The 14,590-nt window shown below is 52.5% G+C and overlaps 1 protein-coding gene across 1 annotated transcript in view; it reads left to right on the top strand.

Annotated features, from left to right (window-relative positions):
- Positions 1-1,022: 1,022 nt before the first annotated feature.
- CCN4 (cellular communication network factor 4) overlaps positions 1,023-14,590 on the top strand; it is a 31,505-nt gene continuing 17,937 nt past the window's right edge. Inside the window, exon 1 of the mRNA XM_057532069.1 lies at positions 1,023-1,329. Coding sequence (XP_057388052.1) covers positions 1,258-1,329 — 72 coding nt within the window. The 5' untranslated portion in view covers positions 1,023-1,257. The remainder of the gene's footprint in view (positions 1,330-14,590) is intronic.

Raw genomic sequence — 14,590 nt, 5'->3', positions numbered from 1 at the left:
CCTTGTATATGTTACAGTAAAAGGGAAGAGATGGCGTAATTGTTATGAAAACCACAGGGGAGAGAGTTCCCACTGAGGTCCAGAGATGGGAATTTGCTGGGGTGTGAGAGGAACAGCAAGGAGTCCACCGAGGCCGAGTGTAGTGCAGGGGAGGGAGAATGGAAGGAGAAGAGATGAGGGAGGCTGCTGGCCTGGAGGCCACGCAAGGACTGGGAACGCCATGCTAAGTCAGTGGGCAGGCTTTGGGAGGCTGGAGCCAGGAGAGTGCCATCACCTTGGTTCCATTTGCCAAGGATTGTTCTGGTGGCTCTGAGAAGTGTGAACGGTAATGAACAGGAGGCTGGGGGACCAGTCAGGAGGCTGTGGCTAAGGTCCACGTGGGGATGAGGGGGCTGGACAGGGGCAGACCAGGCTCCAAAGGAGACCCCTCACCAATGTGGCAAGTGCCCAGCAAGGGGTGAAGGCCAGGCACCCCAAACCCACCAGGGATAGCAAGCGCCCAGACATGGGGAGACAGCTCCAGTACCAAAGGGCTTCCGGCTAAAAGCAGGGGCGGGAACGCCTGTAAATTGGAAACCAGAGCTTTAATTTGTAGAGGAGGTGATGATGGTAACCAGTGCCCCAGCCCTGAGCTCATTTGTGAATTCATACCATTTCATGATCAGTGGACTAAAGCCACCCTCCTTTGCTTGCAGCCAGGGAGAGAGGAGTGAAAGATGACAAATGCAAACCAGAAGTAGGAGCAGCCGGAGGGAATGGAAGGGAGTTTATTTTCTCCACTGGGAGCGCTTTCAAAGCCCCTGCCAGCGCTGGCCCCTGTAATTGTATCTCCACCTCTGCCTGGTACCCTCCCACCATCTGCCCCTCCCCACCTTTGAGAAATGCCTAGGCAGGATGACCGCAGCTCCTTCTGTGAGAATTTACCGCCCTGATGTGAAATCATAGCCCTGTAACTTTCCCTTTAAGAGCTGTCAGAGCCGGGGAGGCTGGCCAAGCTTGGGCTGGAGGTGGGGACAGAGGGAAGAAAGAAAAAAAGAGAGAGAGAGAGAGAGGCAGGAAAAGTTTTTTCAGAGGAAAATGCAGGGTTTGTCCTTAACCCTGACGTCAGATCTTGCTTTAATAAAACCCCCTAAGGGCTGCGGGAAGAGGCATATCTGGCACTCCTGATGGGCCAGGTCAGTCTCGGCCCAGCTCCCCCGAGAGGTGGCCGGATCCTCTGGGCTGCTCCGTAGATGCCTTGGCCACTGACCTCCAGGCATGAGGTGGTTCCTGCCGTGGACGCTGGTGGCAGTGACAGCAGTAGGAGCAGTGGGCAGCACCCTGGCCATGGTGAGTCCTGCCCGGAGGGGCACGGAGAGGGGTCCCAGCGTCCATCTCCACCGGTCCTGCTGCATGGGTGGGCAGGATGAGAAGGGCTGGAATGTTAGGGGGCAGGGAGGTGTCCACTGAGGAGCAAGGGCGAGGCCCAGGGTGAGGAGTAGGGCTGCTGGGGACAGCTGATCCTGGCACGGGGAGGAGCAGGGCCAGCACCTGGGGAAACAAAACAAACAGGACTTCCACGCCCTTTATTCCCACCTGAAATGCAGCAGAAAGGGACACTCGAAGGAACAGAATCAGAGAGCCTGGACTCCAGACGTAGGTCTGCCCAGACTGGCTGTGTGACCTTGGGCTAGTCACTCACCCTCTCTGAGCAGCATAAAGTAAGGAAAACTGTTGTTAGACTTCTAGTCTTTGAGTTTGGAAAATGAGTCTCCAAGTGTCGGAGATGCTACAAGGCAGGGGGTGGGGGTGGGGTGGGGGAGTTAGAAAAGGCCAAGACAATTTGGAAGGGAAAATATCAGCTTTCAACAAAAGCACTTACTTGTGCAAACAGTGCTCGTGCTGATTCTCTAACCCCAAATGCGGCCGCCTTGGGCTTGCACAGCCCTCTACAGTTTATGAAGCATGTACATTCGGGTCTGCAGAGGAAGCCCGCTGTTTCAGGGGGAACCCTGAGGGTTCTCTCTCTCCCACCTCCATCCCAAGGCACACGGAGGCGAAGGGAGGAAGGTCTGCACCTCCGAGAAGCCAGGGAGCAAGACACGTGGCAGCACAGAGACAGGCGGCTGGCTCGGGGCATGGAGCAGGCACGGGGCGGGCAGGAGGTGGGCAGCTGTGAAGAGCTTCTGAATCCAAGATCCCACAGCCCGGGCCAGGGCCTGCTGCCAGTAGTAAGGCCAAGAGAACGAGGGAGGATGGCAAGAGGGAGTTTATTACCCACTCGCACGGACAGCTTTCTTGGGGATTGATGTACCCCATTGCTAGATGAGGAAGCTGAGGCTTGGGGGTAAGCTACTTGCCCGTGGGCTCAAAGACGCTGGTTCTGAATCAACCAGATCTGAGGCTGAGAGCTGACGGCTGACCACAGGCCAGTTGCTCATAGGCGCTGGGTGATGGATATTCCTCCAAGCACGGTAGTGTGCATTAATGAGATCAGGGAGGGCGTCTGGGTGACTTGCTGTTAAATCCTCCATAACTGGTGCGGCTTCTGCCTGTAGTTGGTGCTAAACCATCCTACCAAAGAAAAAAAAAGAAGAAGAAGAAGGGACTTCCCTGGCAGTCCATTGGTTAAGACTCTGCCCTCCCAATTCAGGGGGCACGGGTTCCATCCCTGGTCAGGGAACTTTTAGGGAGTTTGGAGTTTGCAGTTGACATGTACACACTGCTATATTTAAAATGGACAACCAACAAGGACCTACTGTATAGCACAGGGAACTCTGCTCAATATTCTGTAACAAGCTAACTGGGAAAAGGATTTGAAAAAGAATAGATACATGTATACGTATAACTGAATCACTTTGTTGTACACCTGAAACTAACACAACATTGTTAATCAACTATGCTCCAATATAAAATAAAAAGTTTAAAAAAAAAGGATATTAATTCCATTTTACAAATGAAAGAAATGGAGACAGGGCAAATAAGGGACTTGCCCAGGGTCTCACAATTAATAAGTGGGAGGGCTCAAACTCAGATCTTTTCCTGCCAAATCCCACTCTCTCTTCCAGAGCTTTCCTGAAAGCTGGAGCACCCAGAAGACATCATATCAGCCTTTATTTCAGGGTTGCAATGTCTGGGAGGACAGGGGGTGGATGGAGAAGAGGTGAGAGGGGTCGGGTAGTGAGGTCTGAGTGAGGAGGAGGAGGAGAGAAGTATGTAGGGGGGTCCAAGTACACGGGAACCCCAGGTACCTCCTCGGAACAACCTGTGCTAGGGAAGAGGGGGTACAGGTCCACAGGCTCAGCCGAGGGGGCGCACAGCACAGGAGCTGGGAGTCCAGACAGACCCAGGCAGCAGGCTGGAGGGAAGGTTTCTGGGAGGAGACAAGGTACCTCTCTTCTGTGCCCCTGCCCGGGGACCTTCTGTGGGGACCCATACGTCCCCCCTGCAACACTGTTATCTGATTCAGGAGCTCCCCGATAGAGCCTTAACCCCCCAGTGAGGGCTGGGAGACAAACGTCAACCTGCACTTCCCTTTAGAGCCAAGTTCCATCTGTGGCCATCCTCCCCAAACTCATACATAAAGGAAATGTGAGTCCATTCAAGGTCCCACTGAGGTTTTAATGGAAAAAATGATGATAGATGTCCATATGGAAGAAAAAGTTCATGAGAATTGCCAAGAAAACTTCTAGGAAGTCGAATTGTGAGGGGGGACTTGCCCTGTCAGATAGTAAAACATTATCGAAAAGTTCCGTAATTGAAGGAGGAAGAGACCAACCCAGGAAGAGATAAATCCAGGAGCGGGACAGGGCAGTGAGCTCAGAAACGTAGCCAAGTGTACTCAGGAATGTAACATATGATAAAGGTGAGCTACAGACAGACCTTGTTTTTCCATCTCTTTGTTCTTTTCTTCCTTCTACATGTAGTGAGTACCTCCCTTGTGCTAAGAGAGAGGGTCTACATTTGGGGGGGGGGGTTGCCGAGCACTGCGCCAAAGCCTATATATTTATATACATAAGACCTTCCTCAGTTCATCCACATGACATTTATGATTATTTATTAAGCATCTCCTAAATTCTCATAGCAATACTATTAAGCAGATGTAATCAACTTCCTTTGTAGATAAAAACTAAAGCTCAGAGAGGTTAAGTAATTTGCCCAAGGTCACACAGCTAGTAATCTGTGGAGCTGACATTTGAACCTAGGTCGGCTCTCAACAATACAGCCTCTTGCCTCCCTGGTCCATGTACTTGTGCAAACATGAGAAGCACAAAGTCCGTGACCCTACTGAGCTTACAGGCTGGCGAGGCAGGTGACAGCCACTCATACATTGGAATGAGAGGTGGCAGAGGTGATGTCATCCAGGAAAGAGAGGCCGGGTGCAAGCTCTGCCACTGGCTGAGCCAGCTCCAGCAAGTCCCCCAACCACTCGGACCTTCCTGTCCTCTCTTGCTAATCGGGGCTGACAACCTGAGCCCCATCCCGTTCCCCGTTGCCGAGGAGCGAACACAGGGCTGCTTGAGGAAAGCCTCTCGGAAGCACGTGACCAGGTACATGAACGCTGTGCTAATAAATTCCAGGGCACACGTTAGGTCTCTGGTTGTCTGTGTACAGCTGAGACCCATATACCTTCTCCCATAGAAATGTGTGTTGGTGTGCACAGGGGTATAAGCATGCATGTGTAAGTGACTGTGGCTTGTCTGAAGGTATAAATCCCCGTGGTGTGTGTGTGTGTGTGTGCGCGCCTGAGGATACGTGGGCTGAGTGTGAAATGCAAACCCACGTTCAGCCCCTCAGACCAGCTGCAGAATAACGTGGCCCCGGGTAAGCGGTGCATCCCTTTTAAAAGGTTGCAGGAGCATAAAGGGGATGGCTTCCTTACACTCCCTGTGTGTGGCTGGGATCTGAGCTAGCAGTTCAAGCCCCACACCCAGCAGCTCCCTGCTCAGAGCCTCTTCCGTCAAATCGGACACTCTGCTCCCAGCTCTGGGCCCCTCCCGCCCACTGCTTGTCCAGGATGCTGGCGAGAGCGTGGCTCGGGCAGGCATTTCCCACCCGGGCATGGCCCCTTGGTGAGGGCTCACCCTCTGGAATGGGCACGGGAACGGTGCTCCCTGGGAGACCCGATCCTGACCGTGGGCTGGGCAGTACCTCCAGGCTGTCAGCGACATCACCTCCCCAGGTTTCAGGAAAGGCCCCTGCCCCACGCCTGCAAAGCAGCCGAACGCCAGGAGGCTGTCTTTGTACAAAGAGAAACCCTGGAATTCCTCCCAGGAAACTTTGCCGTCTCTCTGAGCGGTGGCAAGGGGCTGCTACACGCACTGTAGGTTACATACGGGAGCAGGGAGGTGAGCCGGCAGTGGTCCAGGGTGGGATCGTGGGAGGAGCTGGGAGGGATGGCAACCACACGCCGGGAAGTAAAGCCGGGTAGGAAGGCTCACAAGAGAACCGTGTGACACTGCAGACGTCCACGGGCGAGGCTTCAGTACGTTGTTCATTCATTCAACAACTCCTGTGGAGCACACTCTGCCCTGGTAACGTGGACGATGATGAGGGCTCACACTGATCCAGCGCTCACTGTGTCCTGGGCGCCGTATCCCCAGCATCTGCGTGTATCAGCTGCCTTGAAAACCACACACCTACAAGGCAGGCTCATTATAGTCCAGACCTGCACTGTCCAACCAGTAGCCACTTGCTACATGAGGCCGCTGGGCAGCTGCGATGTGGCTGGTCCCAGCTGAGCCGAAAGGCTAAAATACACACTGGATTTCAAAGACTTAGTGTGAATACAAGACCGTAAAATTCTCATGATAATTTGTTTCTGTTGACTCCATGTTGAAATGATACTACTTTCAATATATTGGGCTAAACAAAATATCTCATTAAAATAAATTTCACCTTTACTTTTTAGTGTGGCTGCTAGAAAATGTAAAATTCCATCCAGAACTCACATTATGTTTTACTAGACAGTGTTGTCCTGGAAAGACACAAGTGTACGTAGAACGGTCGTAAGAGGTGGGGAAGGGAAAATACTGAGCTCCTCTCCTTGCAAGCTGTGCACCCTCAGACAAGTAACCCAGCCTCTCTGAGCCAGTTTCTTCATCTGTAAAACGGCATAATATTAGTATTCACTTCTTGGGTACTGATCCTCTTGGGAGGCTTAAAGAATAAAGGGAGGTAAAGCACATGAAGCCCCAGCACACCCAAGCGGAAATGAAAATTGATCCGCACTCCAGACAGCAGGGGCGGGGCATCCCACCTTGAGTGGAAGCGCTGGCTGCAGACAGGTGCCAGGTCCGAGCAAGTGCGCAGGAGTTTATAACGACCCCAGGCTCAGTGCCAGGTGGGCAAGAGGAGGGGCAGAGCAATTGGTGGGCTGTGCTGGGCTCAGTGCTGGGTTGGTCTTCAGAAGATCTCGAGGTTTCCACATCCTGGCCAGCTTCCCAGAACATTTAGAGGCAGTCAGTGAACACTTCTGGATTATCCTGTAGGAGAAAGAAATACTGATGCTGGTGATGGTGATAATGTTGATGATAATGGTGCTGATGGTGCTGGTGGTGGTAATGATGATGGTGGCGATGGTGATGGTGATGGTGGTGATGGTGACGCTTGAAGGTGAGACTTGCGTCTTACAACCCTGAGTCAGGTTGGCAATGACAGTGATTTTCACAGCCCAGCCACTCACTTGTTCCATGGATGCTGACCGTGTGACTATGTGCCCAGCCCCTTCCTATTTCTAGAGATGCGGCGATAGATGGTTAACTCAGTCCCTACCGACAAGGATGGCTCACGTGTTGGAGACAGATTTTTTCCCTAGCACAGACGAATATGTTGAAAATCTGACAGGGAAGCTTAGAGGGCTGCAGGAGAAAAAAACTAATGTTGGGGCCCTGAGCCTGAATTCCTGGGGAGACCTCCCACCCCCAGCCCCAGGCATCTGTACATTAACTGGCACCTTGAAGATTCTTACACACACATGGTTTCCAAACCATCGAATTAGAGAGACTCTGGTATCTCCTCCAGCCTTGACATCCTGATAATCTACCAGCTCTCCTACCCCTCCTCCTTCCAGCACGGCGGGGCAGGAAGAGAGACAGAATCAGAGAAGGAGCTGGGCCTCTCAAATGTGAATAATGGGCATTCCAGGGGATGTGATCAAATCTGCTCATCCCACCCCCCTAATCTGGAGGCAAGTCCAGGCTTGGGGCATGGGCCTTGGCTCTGCTCAGCCTTGGTGGTGGTATGAGGGGGAAGAGAGAGGAAACGAGAGCCCAGGCCCAAAGGACAGGAAGGGAGGGGTCCTCCCCTGCCCCTCCCATAATCCTGCATCGAGTCTCGGAGTGGAGAGAAGGGCCGTGTGCCCTGAGCCCGCCCAGGGCTGAAAGGGGCAGGAGGAAGGAAGTGGTCTATGGGTGGAGGAATGTTCTGAGAGAGCTGGGACTCGGGTTCTGCTGTGGGGGCAGAATAATGGACTTGCGCAGAGAGCTAGTCGTCACTGTGACTTTAGATAAGCCACTTGCCTTCATAGTGCTCGTTTGTTAATCTTGAAAATGAGGAGGTTGGACTTGACCCCAAACTTGCTGCCAGCTGGAGGCGTGATCCACTCCTAGGGGCCACACTCATTCACCAGGTGGGCCAGCCACAGGGCTCAGGTGCCATGATTCTTGTAAGGGGACTCATGCTGCTGCCTCCTCATTAAGAGTATGGTTGGCCTGACACCCCAAAAGCCCGTGCTCTGGAATGTCCCTCTAGATATGCTTCCTCCCTTCAAGGTGTCCCCAGATATTCTCCCTTTTTCCCACGTCTCCTCTTTCAACCCTCAGAGCGTACCCCTGGTCTCATAAAACTGGAAAGCATACCACCAGCTTAATCTCCAAGGGTCCCGCCATCTCAGTGGTACCCCATCAGGCCTGGTCCTTAGGATGCCCAGACGCTACTGCAAAGACCAGTGCCGGCTCCCCTGGGTCTACTGAGTGGGCTGAGCAGCCATCCAGGACTCCAGAGTTTTGATACTTTCCTCCGCAGTCAATCCTTGAGGCCTTGCAAGTTTGAGAAGCATCCTTGTAAATACCATTAAGAGCTTAGTCCCACCTGCCTCCCCATCTCAGTGTATAATGCCTCCATCTGCCCCATGAGAAACCTGCACCATTATCCACCCTTTTCTCCCTACCCAGGGCCTCCAGCTCCCCACTCGGACCCGGTCACTAAGAGGACTGATCAGCGAGCCATAGCCACGGGCGTGGTTCCTGAACACAGAGCAAGGAGTCACAAGACCCCGTTCCAGCCCAGGCTTTGGTTTCATCTCTGAGCCTGGATTTCCAGCCCAGGCTTTGGTTTCATCTCTGAGCCTGGATTTCCAGCCCAGGCTTTGGTTTCATCTCTGAGCCTGGATTTCCAGCCCAGGCTTTGGTTTCATCTCTGAGCCTGGATTTCTTCATCTGAAAGCGGAGATGAGAAACCCGCTCTGCCCGTGCTCTCGGCAGGATGGAGTGGTGGCTGAGGGGAGATGGCAGCACACCACCTGGGGCTGAGAGCCAGCCCCCCACCTCCGGGCTGGGCCTCAGCTTTTCATCCATACAAGGGACCTAAAAACCAGACTCACAGAGCCCCAGAGACAGAGGCAGAGAATGCAGGTTGGATGCTGAGCGTGTGTCGAGAAGGAGCTTGGGGGCCGCGATGAGAGAGTGATTATCAGGGTGCTTTGGGGTTGGGGTGCTGTCTTCTAGGCTTTTCTGTGAGCTCCTGGACAGCAGAAGCTGGTGGGTGGGTGCTGCGCGGACTGGGGGCTGCAGCCATCTACCTGTCCTCCCTACTGCTGCCCTTGGTGTTCAGATCTTCCCCCCATACACAAACACACTCACTCTGGCTGTCTCTGGTCCTATAACCCAAGTAGCCACGTCCTGACAACTGCAAACTTCAGCTCTTAAAGGATCAAAAGCACCAACCCTTGCTGGGACCTCGCTGGGGGCTGAGGACCACACGGAGCTCACTGAGTCTCACTGAGTCTCACTGAGTCTCACCCCCACTTTACAGACTTGGAAACTGAGGCACACATTTTAATGACCTCCCTGCGATCCATGCTTCAAGAACACCCCCAAGCTCCCCACACAGGGCTGGCAGGACCCCTCCCCAGGGTGTCCTCTGCCCGAGCCTCTTGCCCACGTTCTGCCCTCCCCACCTGAGACAGGACTCCATCCAGGAGGAGGGAAGGGGGGGCGGGTCAGGCTCCAGGCGGTGGAGGGAGGGGAGGCCTTATCGGAGGCCCGGCTCAGTGAGCCGATGGTCAGAGTCAGACAGCGCCAGAGGGATTGCCTCAGCCCACTTGCCCCTGCCCTGTCAGGGGGGCAAGCAGTTCGTCCAAGGCCACAGTCTCAGCATCAGGGCTGCAGCCCAGGGCCTCCCACCTACAGGTCCACCCATAGGGGCTGAAGACGGTTCCCTCTGTCCTACTAGACGGCTGCTAGCTCTTCCCTTGTATGCAGAACAGGCTTAAGCTCAACAGAGGGCAATTTCTTCCCCCCGTGTCTGTACTGGCTCTTGCTCCAGGGATGGTCCCCTCCCTGGTCAGCCATGGCCACCACCACAGCCAGGCCTGGGATGTGGAAGGCTCTCTGCTCCTTTTCGTGAGTTGAATGAACTGGAAATTAGGCAAGAACAGGGTCTCTTAGAGGTTGCTGGGGGAATACGAGACCCAGAGTCAGAGCAGAGTGTATAATTATCTTGCTGTGTCTCTAACCTCCATGGGCCTCAGTTTCCCCATCTGTCAAATGGGGACCATCGGCACTGCCCTTGCAGGGTTGTTCTGGTCATCGCCTGGCACAACGGGTTGGCTGACTCAGGAGAGGTCCCCGTTTTCCCCCCAGCAGGCACACACGTCCCAGGCATGGCCCTCAGGTCCTCTGGCTGTGACACCTGCTTGCCTTCCCTGTGTCCTTGAGCCCTAAGCCCCAGCAACGGTGACCACTGGTCATTCCTGCTCCATGCCACTTTGCAGCACCCGCACGCCCCTGCTCATGCCGTTCCTCAGCTTGGATGTTCTCTTTGCCATTCTGGTCAATTCTCATTCATCCTTTAATGATGCAGAGCAAATGGCTCCTCCTCCAGGAAGCCCTCCCTGCTTCCACGGCCCCATCCCTTTCCTTCTCACCTTGCTCTCATAGCCCCTAGACTCTGCTGAGACACCCAGCCGTGTGGCCCTTGGGTGTGATGCCTTAAGAGACTGATACTGGTTCAGATCCCAACTCTGCCACTTGTGAATGGTCTTGGGCAAATGATCTGACCTTTCTGTGGCTCAGTTTACTTATCTGTAAACTGGGGGAGATGATTATAAAAGCAGCCTGCCTCTTAGGGTTCTCACAACGACTAGATGACTTAGCGTGGAAACTAATAAAAGAGGCATAAAAGGCAAAATGCAGACCATGTAGACCTCATTTTGATCTTGATTCATAGAAACCATCTGATTTTTCTTAAAGCTTTGAGATAATCAGTGAAGTCTGAATACGGACTAAGTATTTGCTATAGGGAAAATTACAAAATTGTAACCAAACTAAGTTAATTGGTGTGAAAATTGTTTGTTTGTTTTTTTTTAATTCTCCATACTTTAGAGACACTCTCTGAAGAATTTCAGGTAAAATCACATGATGTCTGAGATTTGCTTTGAAATCCTCAAGAATGAAAAAGTATGTGTGTAGGCGGGAGAAATAGAGGAAAGGAGATGGACAGAGGTTGGTTGATAATTACTGAAGCGGGAAAAGGTATGCGAGATTCATTATATTATTCTCCCAACAGTGTGAATATTTGAACACATCTCCAAAAAAGAATGAACACGTTTTAAATTTGATTATACGTAACCCTGGTAGAAATGCCCGCCACTTGCTATGCACTCCGTCAGGGTTAGCTCTTATTAATAGCGCTGTCACTCTGTAACAGAAGTTAGTGATCATTTCCTAAAAAAGACCAGAGAGTAAATATTCTAAGCTTTGTGGACTATAGGCTCTCCATGGGATCTTCTTTTTTGTTTTTTTACAGCCTTTTAAAAGTGTAGAACCCGTTCTAGTCTGTTACCAAAAATGCTGTGGGCGGGATGTCCCTGGGGGCTGGTTTCTGATCCTTGCTCTATAATGCAATTGCCTTTTTCATACTGCTGTCTCCTGGGGAGGCTGGGCGCTCCCTGAGACTTTATATGGGGAACTTTGTAGATGCTTTATATTCATCTGATGAATGAACAAATTCACGAGGGCTCGTTATTTGGAAAGAAATCTGGCTTCCTGCCCTCTCTACCTTCTCCATGTAAAGTCGACTTTCCCAAACAGACGCTCATAAGACTGCATGTTTATAAAACTAATTAGCAGAAAAGCTCTACAAACCTTCCACCTCCCAAGACGTGCAGCCTGGCCAGCGCTGGGTCAGTGCTGGGCCTCAGGTCCCTGGAGATCCTGCCATCGGAACCGGCGTGAGCATGGAAGGCTCTGGGCAGTGCTGGGTCCTCCAAACACTCAGGCCAGGTGCTTTGCGGGGGTTTGAGCTAAGAGTTTTCCAAGACGGTGACCCCACCTGCAGGGCATTCCCACCAGGCCCTGGGTACAGACCCCTAGGGGTATCCTCAGAGGGGGAGGAGATGCTCAGAAAATGTGTCCACCAGCTCACACGGCGGCTGCTTGTTAGTTACACCAGAAAAGTGAGAGCAAAGCGTCGGAGAGGGCTGACCACAGGGCATCCCCAGCTCTGGACCCAGGCCTGTGTCCACATTCTCCCACTGCCCACCGAGGCCTCTCTTTTCAGGGAAGGAGCAAACAGAAACTGCTTCCAGACAGCGCAGCCCTTTCCTAAAACCCCTAGGGCCCAGCCATTCCTGTCTCAACCCTGCCCCCTGGTGGAGTATCTGGGGGTGGCCGCCTAAACGTGGGCAAGCCAAGCTCTCTACCATCCCTTCCATTCATGAAGCACTAGCCCAGGGTGTGCCAGGCTCAGTGTTGGGCACCTAGGAGTCAAGAAAGGGCAATCTGTCCCTGCAAAGCCCCGCGAGAGGCTCCCATCTCCTCTTCCGGGGGCCCCTGGAAGCTTGGGCTCAACTGAATCACAATTTCACCACCCCGTGTTGTAATCTTGCATGTGTGTCTATACTGTGACTGCCTTCGGGTAAGAAGCACGCCTTGTTCATCTGAACACCAACCGCGCGGGAGATGCTTAGTGCATGTGTGTGATGGGAGGATGGAGGAATGAATGTATGGATATGAATGTGAAGGAATGAAGGAGTAGGGCAGCATGGTGATAAGTCCCTCTGGAGGGACACTCTGGGGACACTCAGAGACCCCTTTCCAGCTGTGAGACTGTGAGCAAGTTACTTAAGCTCTCTGAGTTTCAGTTTCCTCGTCCGTAAAATGGGGGTAAGACCATAACTGCTCATTAGGGCTGCTGGAGGATGCTGTCATCATTACTATTTTACAGATGAGGAAACTGAAGCTCAGAGAGGGTGAGCACGGCCCCAGGTCACAGAGCCTTGGGAAATGGGTTCCACTCACTGCAGATGCCCTGGCCTTTCCTCCTGGTCCCAGGGCCCTATTCATCGATGAACCACACACACTCTCAGAGGACGGTGAGGTCCAGCTCCATCATCGATCAGGATGATTAAGGTCTCAGGGTGGCACCCCACCACGGCCAGCCTCCTGCTCTCTGCTCCCATGCCTACCACCATTCATTGTTGTAAAAATGTCTTCCTTCTTAATTTTAATCTGCTTAAGTTTGTCCAATAAATACGATCAAATGGATTGATTCATTGCTTTTAACCTGCCTACTGATTACCCTCCTTGCCCAGAGGGTTAAGTAGCAGACATGGTCTTAGTCCATTTGGGCTTCTATAAGAAACCACACACTGGGAGGCTAACAAACAACAGAAATGTATTGCTTATAGTTCTGGAGGCTGGAAGTCCACGATCAAGGCCAGCATGGTCACATTCTACATGAGGACCCTTTTCATGACTGGCATCTTCTCATTGTGTCTTCACATGGTGGAAGGAGCCAGGGAGCTCTCTGCGATCCTTTTTATAAGGGTACTAATCCCATCCATGAGGGCTCCACCCTTATGACCTAATCACCCCCGAAGACCTCACCTCCTAATACCATGACCTTTAGAGAGGTTAGAACGTCAACATATAAATTGGAGGGGACACATTCATTCAGTACCCAGCAGACACTTAGGGGTCTTATCATGGGGAGCTGCTCCTTTTTTATTTCTTTCATTTTTCAGTCTTTCTCACAAAACAGTAAAAGCAAAGTACATCATTTTCAATTAACTACATGAGGCCTGCTTACCGAAAATGGTGTGTTTTCTGCAGGTTGGCCTGGACTGTTTTGTGGAAGGCTGATCAAGCTGCCAGCAGGTTAGGCATGTACGTGCAGTTCTAGAAAAGTCTTGTTAAGAAAGGAAAATGGCCTAGAACCTCCCCATCGTACCCTCCCCTGGTCCAGTTTTCTAAGACGAGGGTTCCCATTCTCACAAGAATCACCAGGGGTGCAGGTCAACATATAAATTCTGTGCCCAGCATAAAAGAGCTGAAGCTGAATATTCCAAGTGGGCTTCAGGCATCTGTATCTTAACAAGGTCCTTAGGCAAGTGGACCCTTCTCACCCTTGGCTGCATTCAGTGCCCAGGATTCTGCCCAGACCACTTCAGTCAGGCTGTCTGCGGACAGTGGCCGGGCATCAGTGTTTATCAAAGCTTCTGGATGGTTCTAACATGCGGCAAAGTTTGGGAGCCACTGTAGGAAGTGACTGTGTGAGGCGCTGCCCTGGGGTCTCTGAGGATGGAGATGGGCAGTGGGCTCAGCCCGGGAGCTGAGGGGCTGAGCGGGCAGAACCAGGCGGGAGCCTGAGCCCTGGGTGCCCAGCCCGGGAAGCATCAGGGCACAGCCCCCCCTCCTGTCTTTCCTGTAAACACAGTGGTGTCCGCGGGGAGTCCACATCCAGAAGCACCTTGTAAAAGAGACTCTTATGTGAACAAGTGCAATTTGGAAGTACCCAAGGCTGTTCTTGATTCTCTTTGGCTTTCTCCAGACGATAGATATTCTCCTTGCTTTCTGATTGTTTTCCTTCCCTTTTTTCACCCTTAGCTTCTGCTGTTATAAAAAATGCTGTAGCCCCATAGAGCAGTGAGTTTGCAATAGTCCCTGTACCATGGCCAAGGGCAGGTGGACATGCAGTGCCATTTTGGGTATTCAAGGTGGCTGATGCGTGTGTGTGTGTGTGTGTGTGTGTGTGTGTGTGTGTGTGTGTGTGCAGTCACTTTCCCTGGGGTGTGGGTGCTGGACAAGGCAGTCGGGATTCAGAAGGTCATGCACCAAAATGAGGAGTCCTCAGGCTCTGGGGTCTAAAGGTCTTCCCACCCCACAGCTCTCATCAAGGACCTTCTAGGGATGGGAGATTTCCTACCACTAGATGGCGCCAACAGCAAGGGCTTGGCTCAGGGGAACCAGAGCCGCTCCCTCCACTGCCCCTCGGTGCTATCACCTGCTTCCCTCATCCAAGGGGGGGCCTTCTCTGCAGCTCCCCTTGAGGAGCTGGGTGCCCTGGGGCTCCCGGCATGTACTTGGAAAGGAGGCTTCCTTCTGGGGAG

Source organism: Balaenoptera acutorostrata, chromosome 17 (genome assembly GCF_949987535.1).
Source record: "Balaenoptera acutorostrata chromosome 17, mBalAcu1.1, whole genome shotgun sequence".
Classification (NCBI taxonomy): domain Eukaryota; kingdom Metazoa; phylum Chordata; class Mammalia; order Artiodactyla; family Balaenopteridae; genus Balaenoptera; species Balaenoptera acutorostrata.
This window is presented reverse-complemented; position numbering and strand designations above follow the sequence as displayed.